The 11,566-nt window shown below is 47.5% G+C and overlaps 1 protein-coding gene across 1 annotated transcript; it reads right to left on the minus strand.

The window, feature by feature from the left end:
• Positions 1-4,998: 4,998 nt before the first annotated feature.
• LOC144111019 (protein FAM135A-like) lies at positions 4,999-10,435 on the minus strand. Its single transcript, XM_077644103.1, has 3 exons — positions 10,327-10,435; positions 6,088-6,204; positions 4,999-5,258 (listed from the first exon to the last, which is right to left on the minus strand). The coding sequence occupies exons 1-3, from the start codon at positions 10,433-10,435 to the stop codon at positions 5,062-5,064; spliced, it is 423 nt and encodes a 140-aa protein (XP_077500229.1). The 3' UTR covers positions 4,999-5,061.
• Positions 10,436-11,566: the final 1,131 nt, after the last annotated feature.

Consider the following 11,566-nt stretch of genomic DNA (forward strand, 5'->3'; position numbering starts at 1 on the left):
TATATTACCTCTCCCCCTATCCTCTCTTCCATATCCTCGCCTCTCTCTATTTCCGCTGCCCCGGCTCAGGTGCTTCAGTGTCGATGGCAGATGCCGGGCCTTCAAAAATCTTTTTCTTTCTTTTTATTATTATTTTAATAAAAACTACTTCTCTAGAGCGCGGGTTTTTTCCACTACGCCAGTACGCGATCGATTTAAATTTTTTCATGTCCAGGAGCTGTGTCGATGTCCGTGGTGATTGTGTCGTCGAAGTGTTAGGTTGTCAGTGGATATTAATAAAATAACGATATAAGGAAAAGCTGTTGCTAGCCGCGGCATCTGTCATCGAAACCTGAAGCACCTGAGCTGCGGCTATCGGGAATAAAAGGAGAGGGAGAAGACAAGGAGAGGGAAACGAAAGGGGGGGAGCAATAGTGAGAAAGGATAGTGGTAGGGGTAATATACGCTATGTACAAATACAGAATATGGAAATAAATTCGGGTGCTGCGCCGCGCATCATAGGAGTAAAATAATTGCAATTCATCAGCCAAATGCTTCCCACAGCAAGATCTCATCACGCATTAACACAATCAAACTTTTACACATTTTTTAGAACGACACAGTCGTGTGGAGAAGCATGTCCACGTCAGTGGCTATTGTGCCGTCAAAGTGTAATGTTCGCGTTTAATTAAATAATTGCACCACATCGACCAACTTTTTCTCACAGCAAGATCTCACCACGCACTATCTAATACAATCAAACTTACGCTCATTTATCTTCAAAGAACGACGTAATCGTGCCGAGAATGCTTTGCTCCCACGAAACACGGGACATAGCCACCTAATGCTTTCGCAATAAAAATTCCAAGCATCTGACAGCGGCAGCTTTTAACAAAAACACAACAGAGGCTTGAATGACAACCAATAATGAACACAAATAATAATAATAATAATGGGTCGTTTTTATGGGACGCAGCAAACGACTGCGATGTGCGATTATTGCTATAGATGCCTTCCAAGTTTATTTGTGAAATTTCGTACCCAGTAATTGGTACTAGATCGTGCTGTGCGTCTTATCTCCAGAGACAACCACCGTCATTTGTCAGCAAGAAACATTAAACCGTCGCTCTCTCTACCTATATCCCAATCGCGGAGAATAATGACCCTACACTGCTTATTTCATGTAGTCTACAGTGCAAGTCATTCAGCCCTGCTTCTTGCCCGGTCTTAAAACGATCCTCACGCCGTTTAAACAGCGTTCACAGTTTCCGATTCCTTTCAGGTCGAACTGTCGCATTTAATTCATCCGCTGTCGTTCACTGAAATTGTCTTCTGGAACAAATTGCTAACGTATATGATCTAACTACGTTTAGAGCAGAAATAACAGCCTATTGTGTCTAGTTACTAAAGCGTCAATACATATTGTATAATGTTCTTACTTTCAGTGACGGGCACTAGCAGTAAAAAAAGCATTATATTGTCACGTTATTCATGCTGGTGACGTTGACCATGTCATCCCGCCTCACACATTGCTCCAATCCTGGAGCCTGTGAGGCAAAATGAATAAATAAACATTGACGTCGCCTCTGCAACCTCTCCCAGCCTCTCCCAGCGTTACACCAGGACTCTCCATCGCTAATGACAGCACTCCACTTCACAACAGGACGACGTTACCCCTCACGGTGTTTACCGGCGTGAGAGAGAATCTGACCCCTCCCAGCCCCGAACAGACCTTAGACCTGCCCAGTTGATCTACCCTCTGGGTGATGGCCAACATCGGCGAGACTACCAGTGTACCACCAGGGGGCATACCCTTGCGCATTGCGGCGCCGATGGCCTTGGCTTGACTATTCCAGTAAAGCCTTCGCTTTAAAAAAAATGGCAGCGGTTTAACTCGGCTAACCCTGGAATTCAACGAAAAGCAAGCACGCTTGCTAGGCGTCTGAGGGTGGTCCATGGCAGCTCCGCTACACGCTCGTGACAGCCGTTCTATATACGCCCACACGACCACGTGGCTATGACGTGGTATCACACGGTCTTACGACACCCCCATCGGATGTCATCACGTGGCGTCACATCACCCCGAAAGAACAGCACACGTCAAAAGAGCATGCATCAAAATAGCGCACAAAAACAGCACTGCGGAAAAAACAGCACGCGTCAAATCGCCGCGCCGGACAAAACGACACAGCAACAGAACATGACAGCGAAAAAACGGCACGACGACAGAAAACCGTGGGGAAAAAACAGCACATCGGAGTACGGTGCAGCGCTGCGGGAGAGTTGAACTATCATAGCCATAATCGCAAACGGTAAATCGCCACTCATGAGGTAGCGACCTTTGGAGTTAGCGCGTGCTCGTTTCGCTGGTTCATTAAGAAAACAGGGCAGCCTCATTCATTAAGAAACAGCGTTGCTTGAACTGTACATTTGGCAGAACTAGTGGTTATGTAGTCCTTGCCTGCTTGGCTTCAGTGATGTAGTTTCTGTATTATTTAAGAAGATTCTGGGCAACTCAGGGACAAAATGACCCGGGCATATGCTCTACGGTCAAATGCCCCGGGTAGTTTATCTTGTCTTATTTCCTAGCTGGGTTCGATTTCCTCGGCTGCTTTTGATGCACTACGTGCTGCCGCACTCAGCCGCTTCTTATAGGCAGCATGCATGGCGTCTCTCGCTTGATTTCGCTCTTTGTCGTGTCATAGCCCTCGCCTGCTCTTCAGCGGCCATAGCTAACATTCACGGTGATGACGACTTCCAAGGCATAGCGAGAGAGGCTACCAGCTAGAACAGAGGGAGCGAGAGGCTGCTGCGATGGCCGAGTGCTCCAAGACATCGTAAAGCTTAGAACGTATTTGGTTCAAATTCAGGTTGATGTACTTTTTTCTGCTTCGTACTGTTCTGACACAAAAGTTCTGAAATTCCGTAGCTTCAAAATGGCCTCTAACAGCTTCAAGAAAGAAAATAACGCACGAGCGAAAGTGTGTAAAGGAGAATTAAACATCTAATTTTAGTTTCATGTCATAAAATTCGGATATCGAACCGAACTTCCTTCTATTGAAGCGATTGCCACTGCACGAAATAAATCTATTCGCTATTTTTTTTACGAAATGCAGAACGCTTGCAGACAGCCTAAGGTATGATTGATTATTGAAGCTTACGGCAGTCCAACATGCGAAATGAACAGAAAACAGAAAAACTAACTTCAGTTAGACTCCAGCTAGTTAGAATGGAGTCGGAATCTAGCCTCAGACAACCACTGTGCAGCGTCCTGGTTAAACACCGAACCTGATAATATCGGCTCGGGCAATCCTGCCATCATTAAAATTGATTATCGCATAGTGAATATTTTCAACGTGTGAAGGTCCTGTAGCTCGCCCCAAACAAAATTGCTGACGATTCAATTGCCGACAGCGCGAGTTTTTAAGAACAAGAACTCGTCGTACACCCAGAGCCCTACGTCAGGCGTATTTGCCAGAATTCAGCACCATGATGGTCAACCCGCAGAATCGATCTTTCCACAACTTTTCCAGAGTTATTCATTCCATTCCATAAAAAGTCTATATTTGAGATCGCTTATATTACCCTACCGCGTGCCTTATTGAGTCTGTGAAGCGAGCACTCGCTAACACCAAAGGTCACTGCCGCATGTGTTGTGATTTACCGTTTCCGGTTATGGTGATATTTCACCCTTCAAGCAACACTGCACCGTACTCCGATGTGCTGTTTTCTCGTCGCGCTGTTTTTCCCTGCGATTTTCTGTTGTCATGCTGTTTTTTCCCTGTGCTGTTTTGTCGCCATGTTTTTTTTTTCTGTACCGTTTTGTCACTGTGCTGTTTTTCTCTGTGCTTCAAAAAGCACAGGACAGACCCGGAAGCCCTCCACCATTCCTTTCGTTTTCTCACGCTCTAGTACACTTCTTCGTACTTCGCGCTGCGAGCTCCACCCTCATTTTTTGGCCGTAACAATAGGGAAATAATAATAATTGGTTGTTATAAGGAAGGCAAATGGCGCAGTATCTGCTCACTTACCTCGGCGGACACCTGAACCGCGCCGTAAGGGAAGGGATAACGGAGGGAGTGAGAGAAGAAAGGAAGAGGTGCCGTAGTGGAGGGCTCCGGAATAATTTCGACCACCTGGGGATCTTTAACGTGCTCTGACATCGCACCGCACACGGGCGCCTTAGCGTTTCGACTCCATCGAAACGCGGCCGCCGCGGTCGGGTTCGAACCCAGGAACTCCGACCAGTAGCCCAGCGCCCTAACCACTGATATTGAAAGGTCACATGCTGCATTTTAAATTTAAGCAGCGCATATATCTTTATGCGCAACGATATCATGCGCACTCATCCCGAATGCCACGCGCAAAAGCAGAGAGTAGCGCTGAGCCCTACGCAGCCTGTCTCCTAACTTGAGCTTGGCGCATAATTAATCTGCGTCCGTAAGTACGCCGTAAACTGCCCTAGCTCTCTACTGAACTGCAGCTACTTCTGTAGGTGGAGCCAAATGATAACAGGAAGGGAGCAGGCGCATATCATCCAGTCGCAATGGGCATCGGGCAAGCATTTTGAACATGTTTATTTCTCAAATCTCATACGACGCTATTATCCGCCCATGCTCAAACAGCGCTCGTTCAAAGCAAATGGTGATGTCGAGAAGCTTAACATCACCATATATACACACGTGCGTGTAGCAAGAAGCTGGAAGCACTGTTCGAGTTCTATTGAAAATAAAAAGTACTTTTTTCTCCCGGCTTTGTCTGCAGATGCAGTACTCTAGGGTAAAAAAAATGGTGCTAAAGTATGTAAAAATATTCCAGTAACCCACAATATGTACAAAATAGGATAGTGTAGTCGCGAGTAACTCCTGCGCACGCACAGCTGTGAAGGGGCACCGTGCACGTCATCATTTCGAGACCCTCCGAGAAGCCTGCGCTGTGAGCATCCCGTGTCTTCAGCCATCTGGTGGACAGCCAAAGAAGTAAATCCGTCCCAGCGTGGATCTCGGAGGCTAAGCTCTTTGGAGGTCGTCAACAACGTTCTTTGTACCGGGGCAGCACGTATGGCCTCCACCCGCCGCGCTTTCAGAGCAGGTGCCTGGCGCAGGCGACGGTGGCGATCTTCTGTACAAGGATCTCGGAGGCCAGTGGCGCAACGTGCACGTTGGATGAGACGAGGGAGGCCCGGAACGGAACGTGCACTTCCAACCGGATCAGGTTCATGTCTGACTTGTCCATTATAGGCCTGAGGATGTTCCGCAGCATCTCCCGGTACGCTACTCCTGCAGCCAATGAGAAGAGTCACGAGGTGCTTCATTAAGACATAAGCATGCAGTATGTGGCTATTTATTCAACAAAACAGAATGAAGGGAAAGACCTTTGCCGAAGGATTATTTTTCTTCATTTTGTCCTAATATAGCGTAATGAGCGCGCATCCGTAAAGTTTTCGCCACTTATGCTGCTAGGTTGTCAGAACAGCACTCATAGGAAACTGCCTCTATTTAGTGTAAAAGCGACAGCATTAAGCTTCAGCTCACGCGTCACAAAAGTAGCTGATTGTTCGAGAGGAGTCACGTGACTTCATGACGTCATCGCAGACTGTGTACCGTGCCAAGTAGAAATCCTCCCGTCTGAATTTGAGCAACCTGCCCACCGTGGCACAACACATCATGCGATTTCGCGTTCTGCGTTAGTCACAAAGCCGCTGATTGGCCGAGGGGGAGACGACGTCACAAGCAACGTGACAACGGCGCGAAAAGTCAAAACTGAAAAGAAAAGCGGGAGTACGCAATCGGGAAAGGGCGAGACAGGCAGGCTGGAACAGGTTTTCACTGGACTCACTCAGCACATGATTATGTGTGTGCAAATACAAATACGACGGTAGTGACAACATTGTGGTGAAAAAACTGACACCGGAACATAAACACGTAGCAGCAGCGTTGCTTCTAAATGCTGTCGTATTCCACTCTTACGATGACTGAAGCGTCCCCATAATCCTTTTTTTTTATTCTGCCATAGTACTGTCTGGACAGCGAGGAGTTACTACGGTGGGCCCCGAAGATAGCACTCGCGTTGATTGGGCATACGTACACACCACGGCGCTGCGTTTACCTAGAGGCGTGGTGTCCTTGGCGATGTGCCTGGCGAGCTTGATGTGCGCCGAATGCAGAGGCACGATGTAGTCGTCTGCCGAGCCGAGTAGCACGATGTTCTTGAAATGTGTTAGGCCTGCGTGCCGACATATGTGAATACTTGTGAGGCCGCCGATGAAAGTGATGTGACGCACACTGCGGGATACACGCGGCGTTTCATTCGACATGATTCAAGGTTTAACAACGCACAGGTTCACTTTGCGAGAAACACACTGAAGTGAATATTCTTGACGGCGATCTAGTACATGTGGAAGTGTTTTTTCATCAAAGATTAAAAGGTGAAGATCATCATCATCAGCCCGAATATGCCCACCGCAGGTCATAATAATAATAATTGGTCTTGGGGGAAAGGAAATAGCGCAGTATCTGTCTCATATATCGTTGGACACCTGAACCGCGCCGTAAGAGAAGGGATAAAGGAGGGAGTGAAAGAAGAAAGGAAGATAGAGGTGCCGCAGTCGAGGGCTCCGGAATAATTTCGACCACTTGGGGATCTTTGACGTGAACTGACATCGCACAGCACGCGGGCGCCTTAGCGTTCTGCCTCCATAAAAACGCAGCCGACCGCTGGTCAAAAAGCCTCTCCTATATCTAACAAACATCAGTTTTAGTTAATATGATAACCTTTAGTTAATATTAAAAGATTTTAAACCGATAGTACTCATCATGCGATTTTTTGTGACCGCAAGATAATGTGGGCAGTCACGACTGAGCTTTTTTAATAAAATGCGCTCGTGCAATCTTTCCGGCGGGCTTTAAACGAGCCTGTCTTCACATAAATGGCGGCAACGGAGCACTAATGCAGTGTTGAACTATTCATAGATCTTCAACCAGCAAAACTGATATAGTTTGTGCTTAAGAACAAAGACGTCAGCATTAAAATGAAGCCACGTGTAAGTCTGAGAGCGACAACCAACAAAATGACTTGAATGCGTTTCTTGAAAATTCACCTGTGCTCCCAGAAAAGCTGCTGCAATGCAAAGGTCTAAATCAGTACGATCTGATAGCACGTACCTTAGTAACACTATGCCATCGTCAGTAATATTGCTTTATGTTAAGAATTGCTCTCTCGATTGTCAAATGTCGACAATTTGGGACAATTTTCATAAAAAAATAACGTACGCAGTCACAAATTACGGCCGCGCACTTCAGGGTATAGCTTTCAGTTGACTCGTGTCTACTAGAGTCACTAAATAAAGACTTAGAGTACCGTCACTGCAGCACGGCGGTACAGTGCTCTAGAATATGGGTAGTGGGTTCAGGGAGCGGCCAGCGGTGAGGCGACTTGTGTCGACGATACCAGATGGCGCCACCAGAGCATGGGCTGTATGAAATGCGGCGCGCCGCGCCGTGGATGCGCGCTGTGCATAGAATCGTCGGAGAAATAAGCAAGGCTCTGTCTTTTAAAACAGGTCCTACAAATAGGTGAAGCTGTACACAGATATTGTCGGCGAATCAAGAAAATTAGATGTACTAGTAGCCAACAGCCGATAGCGCGGTGGTGCGGACGAGCGGCCCCGTTAATGCTTCGCAACGCTGATCGTGCTCTTTTGCAGGTACGGCTCCCATATTTCAACGTTAGTGTATACTAGTATTATCGCCGCCCATAGGAAAGGCTGAGTACAGGGAGAGGAGCAAACATTCTATCGATCATCGGGGTTATCCAGCGGCCAACTCGAAGCTGTCGGCAAACGTGGCCGAGTGTACTCCAGCTTGAGCCATCGGAAGTGTTTTAGTAGAGGGGCGGGGCAACAAGAAATTGGAATTAAAAAAAACGCTTCACTTAGAGACCGCTGTGTGTACAGCGTACTATATGTGAATGCGATAATTTTAAGTGTGGTATGCATGCCTCTGTTCTGTAAAAAGGAAAGGAACGCCGACCAAAGGTTGTTGTTAAAAAAGAAGACGCTCTGGCTTCCCTATGGAAGCCTTGATAACTCTGATCAAGGCTTCCGTAGGGAAGCCGAAACGTCTTTTTTTCTAACAACCTTTGGTCGGCGTTCCTTTCCTTTTTTACATGAATCTTCTACCTGACCGGACGAGTTTTCGTCGAACTTTAGATTTCATGCCCCTGTTTTAATTGTTGTTTTGATGCATGCATTTTTTTCATCAAAACGAAGGGTCAATTGCCGCCGATGTATAAACGCTGATGAATGCAAGACAAGATAAAATAATTTTTATAAAACAGAGCACTCCTTTATTGCAGCGCTCCAACTATGTATGCACAGTGTGAGACATATTCTTGAATTTCTCAAAGGAATGCCGTGTTTTCTTGTTTGCGCGACTATGAGCACTTGCCCATCTTAGCATGAAGCTTCTTTTTCCTGCGAGCTTCTCGCGACTCATTGATTGATTTAACATAAAAATGCAGCCTTGTCAAAACATAAAACTTGAGAATGCTGACTGTGAGCGCTTCTGAGTGCTGGCTGCACGCTACACCACATGAAATCTGAGATTTTCCCAGCACCATAACATCTACTATGCTGTTACTGCACAGCTTTTCCTGACTAAAAAAAGTTGTGAAAAGGTTTTCCAGCCTCCTCACCATCAAAAAAAGCACACGAGACGGGTAGAGCAACCCTCCTTTGTCACAAATTGCAGCAAACTCACTGCCCTGGCTTTGAAGGAACATCCAGCTTAGAAAAATCGTCCGGCACAGATGCTTCGTCAACTTCACAAGAGTCTTGGTCGTTCGCCAACACGCTACTCTCAGTGACAATGCCCGGACACCTCGATTCCATGTTAACGTCGGAAGCATTACTTTGTGGTCTTTTCGCTTCATTAGGATATGTACTTGTGCTTTTCCTCTTTCTAGGTGGTCTCTGTAGCGGTGTTTTCTTTGACAGATAGCTCGGCGCGTTCGGCAGCAAAGTTGGCACCGCATCGGGTAAAAGTTCCGGCTTTCCACGCGGGATGCGGACTTCTTTGCCGTCAATGATGTGTATAAAGTCCCTCACAATGCATGATGGCTCGAAATGTAGCTCACACACACAGCAGGTTTCGTCCAAAACCTTATCTTTTCGATGAAGGTTGCGTTCCCACTGCTTCCGTCGGTTCTCATCCTTTGGCACAGCGAAGAGCGACGGCTGATCGCCTTTCGTCCACTGGTATCCCGTTTTGCAGCCGGGAGCAAAGCAATGCCGTTGACGCCGACGATTCGGCATGACCGTAGTCTTAACGCCGCGAACTCAAAAAGAGGAAAAATGCACCGCACAAAAAGCAACAAACAGCTGCAGGCAGCTTGGCGGGACTGCTAGCCGCGCGCGCGGGCGCGCCGAGCCTACAGCCCACGCTACAACAGCGCCACCGCTTACATCCGGGACCTGTCGACACTCGCCGCCTCACCGCATCGCATGGAGCGCGCCGGCTCCTGAACCCACTACCCATATTCTAGAGCACTGTAACGGCGGTAAGCAGGGGCGGCCATTTTGTTGTTTATCATTGTTGCCAGATTGCCGCTTCGGCGACCTCGCCGCTAACTTTGGCCCAGCCATTTTGTAAACAACGCTGTTAGCCACCCTGCTCTGCGGCGGGGATCGTAGCCGTACGGCATGGAAAGCGGAAAGCGCATGAAGCGTTTTCCATCATTCTGCGAGTTGAAACAGCCAACAACGCAGCAAAACGGCATCCTCGTATGCTCTTGTGCAGCTGAAACGCTGCGAGGCGCGGAATCCCTGGTCACTGAGTCGGTCACCGGCAGCACTCGCAGCGTCGCAGCACTAGGACTACCACAGTTGCCCGACTGAAAACGCATAAGCCACAAAATGGCAGCCCCCATGAACCGTCGCAGTGTAAACAAATATCACGTGATGCAAACTGACCAATGATCGTGGCGGCGGCACAGAACAATAGGAGAAAGGAGTGCCGGTACTCTAAGTCTTTATTTAGTGACTCTAGTGTCTACTATTTTGTACAGTTGACTCGTGTCTACTATTTTGTCTCACGCGCTTGTTTAAGAAGAACGCTTGACTAAGCCAGGAGGTGTACCATAAAAAATACATAAAACACAAGAACGGCGGTGCTAATTAAAGTGAATCAGCCTGCTGTACAGCGAGAATAAATATTTTTGGGACGCAAATGTCGCTTGCAGTGTGTTTGCTATCATCAAATCTCCTGCCTTGCTATTATTAGTACGCGGTTCATTACAGTGCACAGGTGACAAACACGGTAGAATGTTTCAACGCCACGCCCAGCGCACCTCTGTCCTTGCTGAGGCGGTAGAGGTATGTCCCGCGTACGTCCGGGCAGTCTTCGAGCATCATTTGCCTCAGCGAGTCGGTGTACTCGAACCGCTGGAGGTACAACATGCCTGGGTAATGCGCAGAACGAAACATGATCAAGCCAGGTTGCAAAAGTGGTACTGAGCACGTGAATCAACGAACAATGTGAACAATGTGGCGTACGTGCGTTCGGCTAAACAAGCGGCTCTTATCGGCAAAGTGCACAGCGCATTTAGAGACGTCCGTAAGGGAGCACGGAGTGTTACTTGCGGCAAGATAAGCACGTATCTACAAGAAACACAGCACGCATGAGTAGCTCAAGAAAATATCGGGAAATCGGAGCTTATGTAGCCTTTGAAGTAAGGGCAGAATACGAGCAGAGAGTCCGACGCCATTACCAGACCGGAAACGTGCGGCAGCACCATCTTGGCAGGCACGATCGTCGATCTTAATTTTGGTCTTTTGCTTTGTTTTTCTACACTGGCTACTCTCTAACACAAGCTTGCGCCTTCTCATAAAACAACGCACTTCCTGGGGCAGGTTACACCAAGGTTCCTAGCTCTATGAAATAAATAAAGAAATAACATCACCCGCCCAACGCTTTTGTGATGCGTTCGCTGTGGGAAGAAGAGCCCAAACTCCCTCACTACAGGGGGGAGAGAAAGAATACTTGGCAATGGTGGCACAATTCTAAGAAACCAAACATACAGACTGCAGTGGTCTCGTTAAGTATTTTGCTGTCTCACTTTCCGCCTATCTTATGCATTTTTGTTTTCATGCTATTCTACACAGGTACCATTTCACTCAGCGACAATGCGACTGCCCACCAGCAACTTTTTTTCGCTTCGCTGAAGAAAATAACCGCCACACTTTGCGCCTACCCTGTGATTTTAAGTAACAAGAATTGACTAACACATTCTTCCTTAAAACAATGCTAATTTGTCGGCACACATTTATAATATCAACATCGACCAGGTAGCAATAGTCCTACCACATGCAATGCCGTCCCGGCTAGCTCAGCTGGTAGAGCGACTGCTTCGATGAAGCGGTGGTCCCGGGTTCGAACCACGGACCAGGACGAATTTTTCTTTAACTACGAAGTTAATGAGAAAGCTGTATAGCTTTCCTTTGTAGCCGTGTGGCTGCGCTTTGGTGGATGCCAATGAGTAGTTACTCCCTTATTGCGTAGCCTTTTGGTTTCTACTCGCTTGGAGGCAA

The sequence above is a fragment of the Amblyomma americanum genome, chromosome 11, assembly GCF_052857255.1.
Source record: "Amblyomma americanum isolate KBUSLIRL-KWMA chromosome 11, ASM5285725v1, whole genome shotgun sequence".
Taxonomy (NCBI): domain Eukaryota; kingdom Metazoa; phylum Arthropoda; class Arachnida; order Ixodida; family Ixodidae; genus Amblyomma; species Amblyomma americanum.

Excerpts from the sequence above, each read along its gene's own strand:
- LOC144111019 (XM_077644103.1), bottom strand. The coding sequence starts at position 10,435 with ATGTTGTACCTCCAGCGGTTCGAGTACACCGACTCGCTGAGGCAAATG. Across the intron at positions 6,205-10,326 it reads CCGCCTCAGCAAGGACAGAG|GCCTAACACATTTCAAGAAC; the intron begins GTGCGCTGGGCG and ends GTCGGCACGCAG. Across the intron at positions 5,259-6,087 it reads CAAGGACACCACGCCTCTAG|GAGTAGCGTACCGGGAGATG; the intron begins GTAAACGCAGCG and ends CATTGGCTGCAG.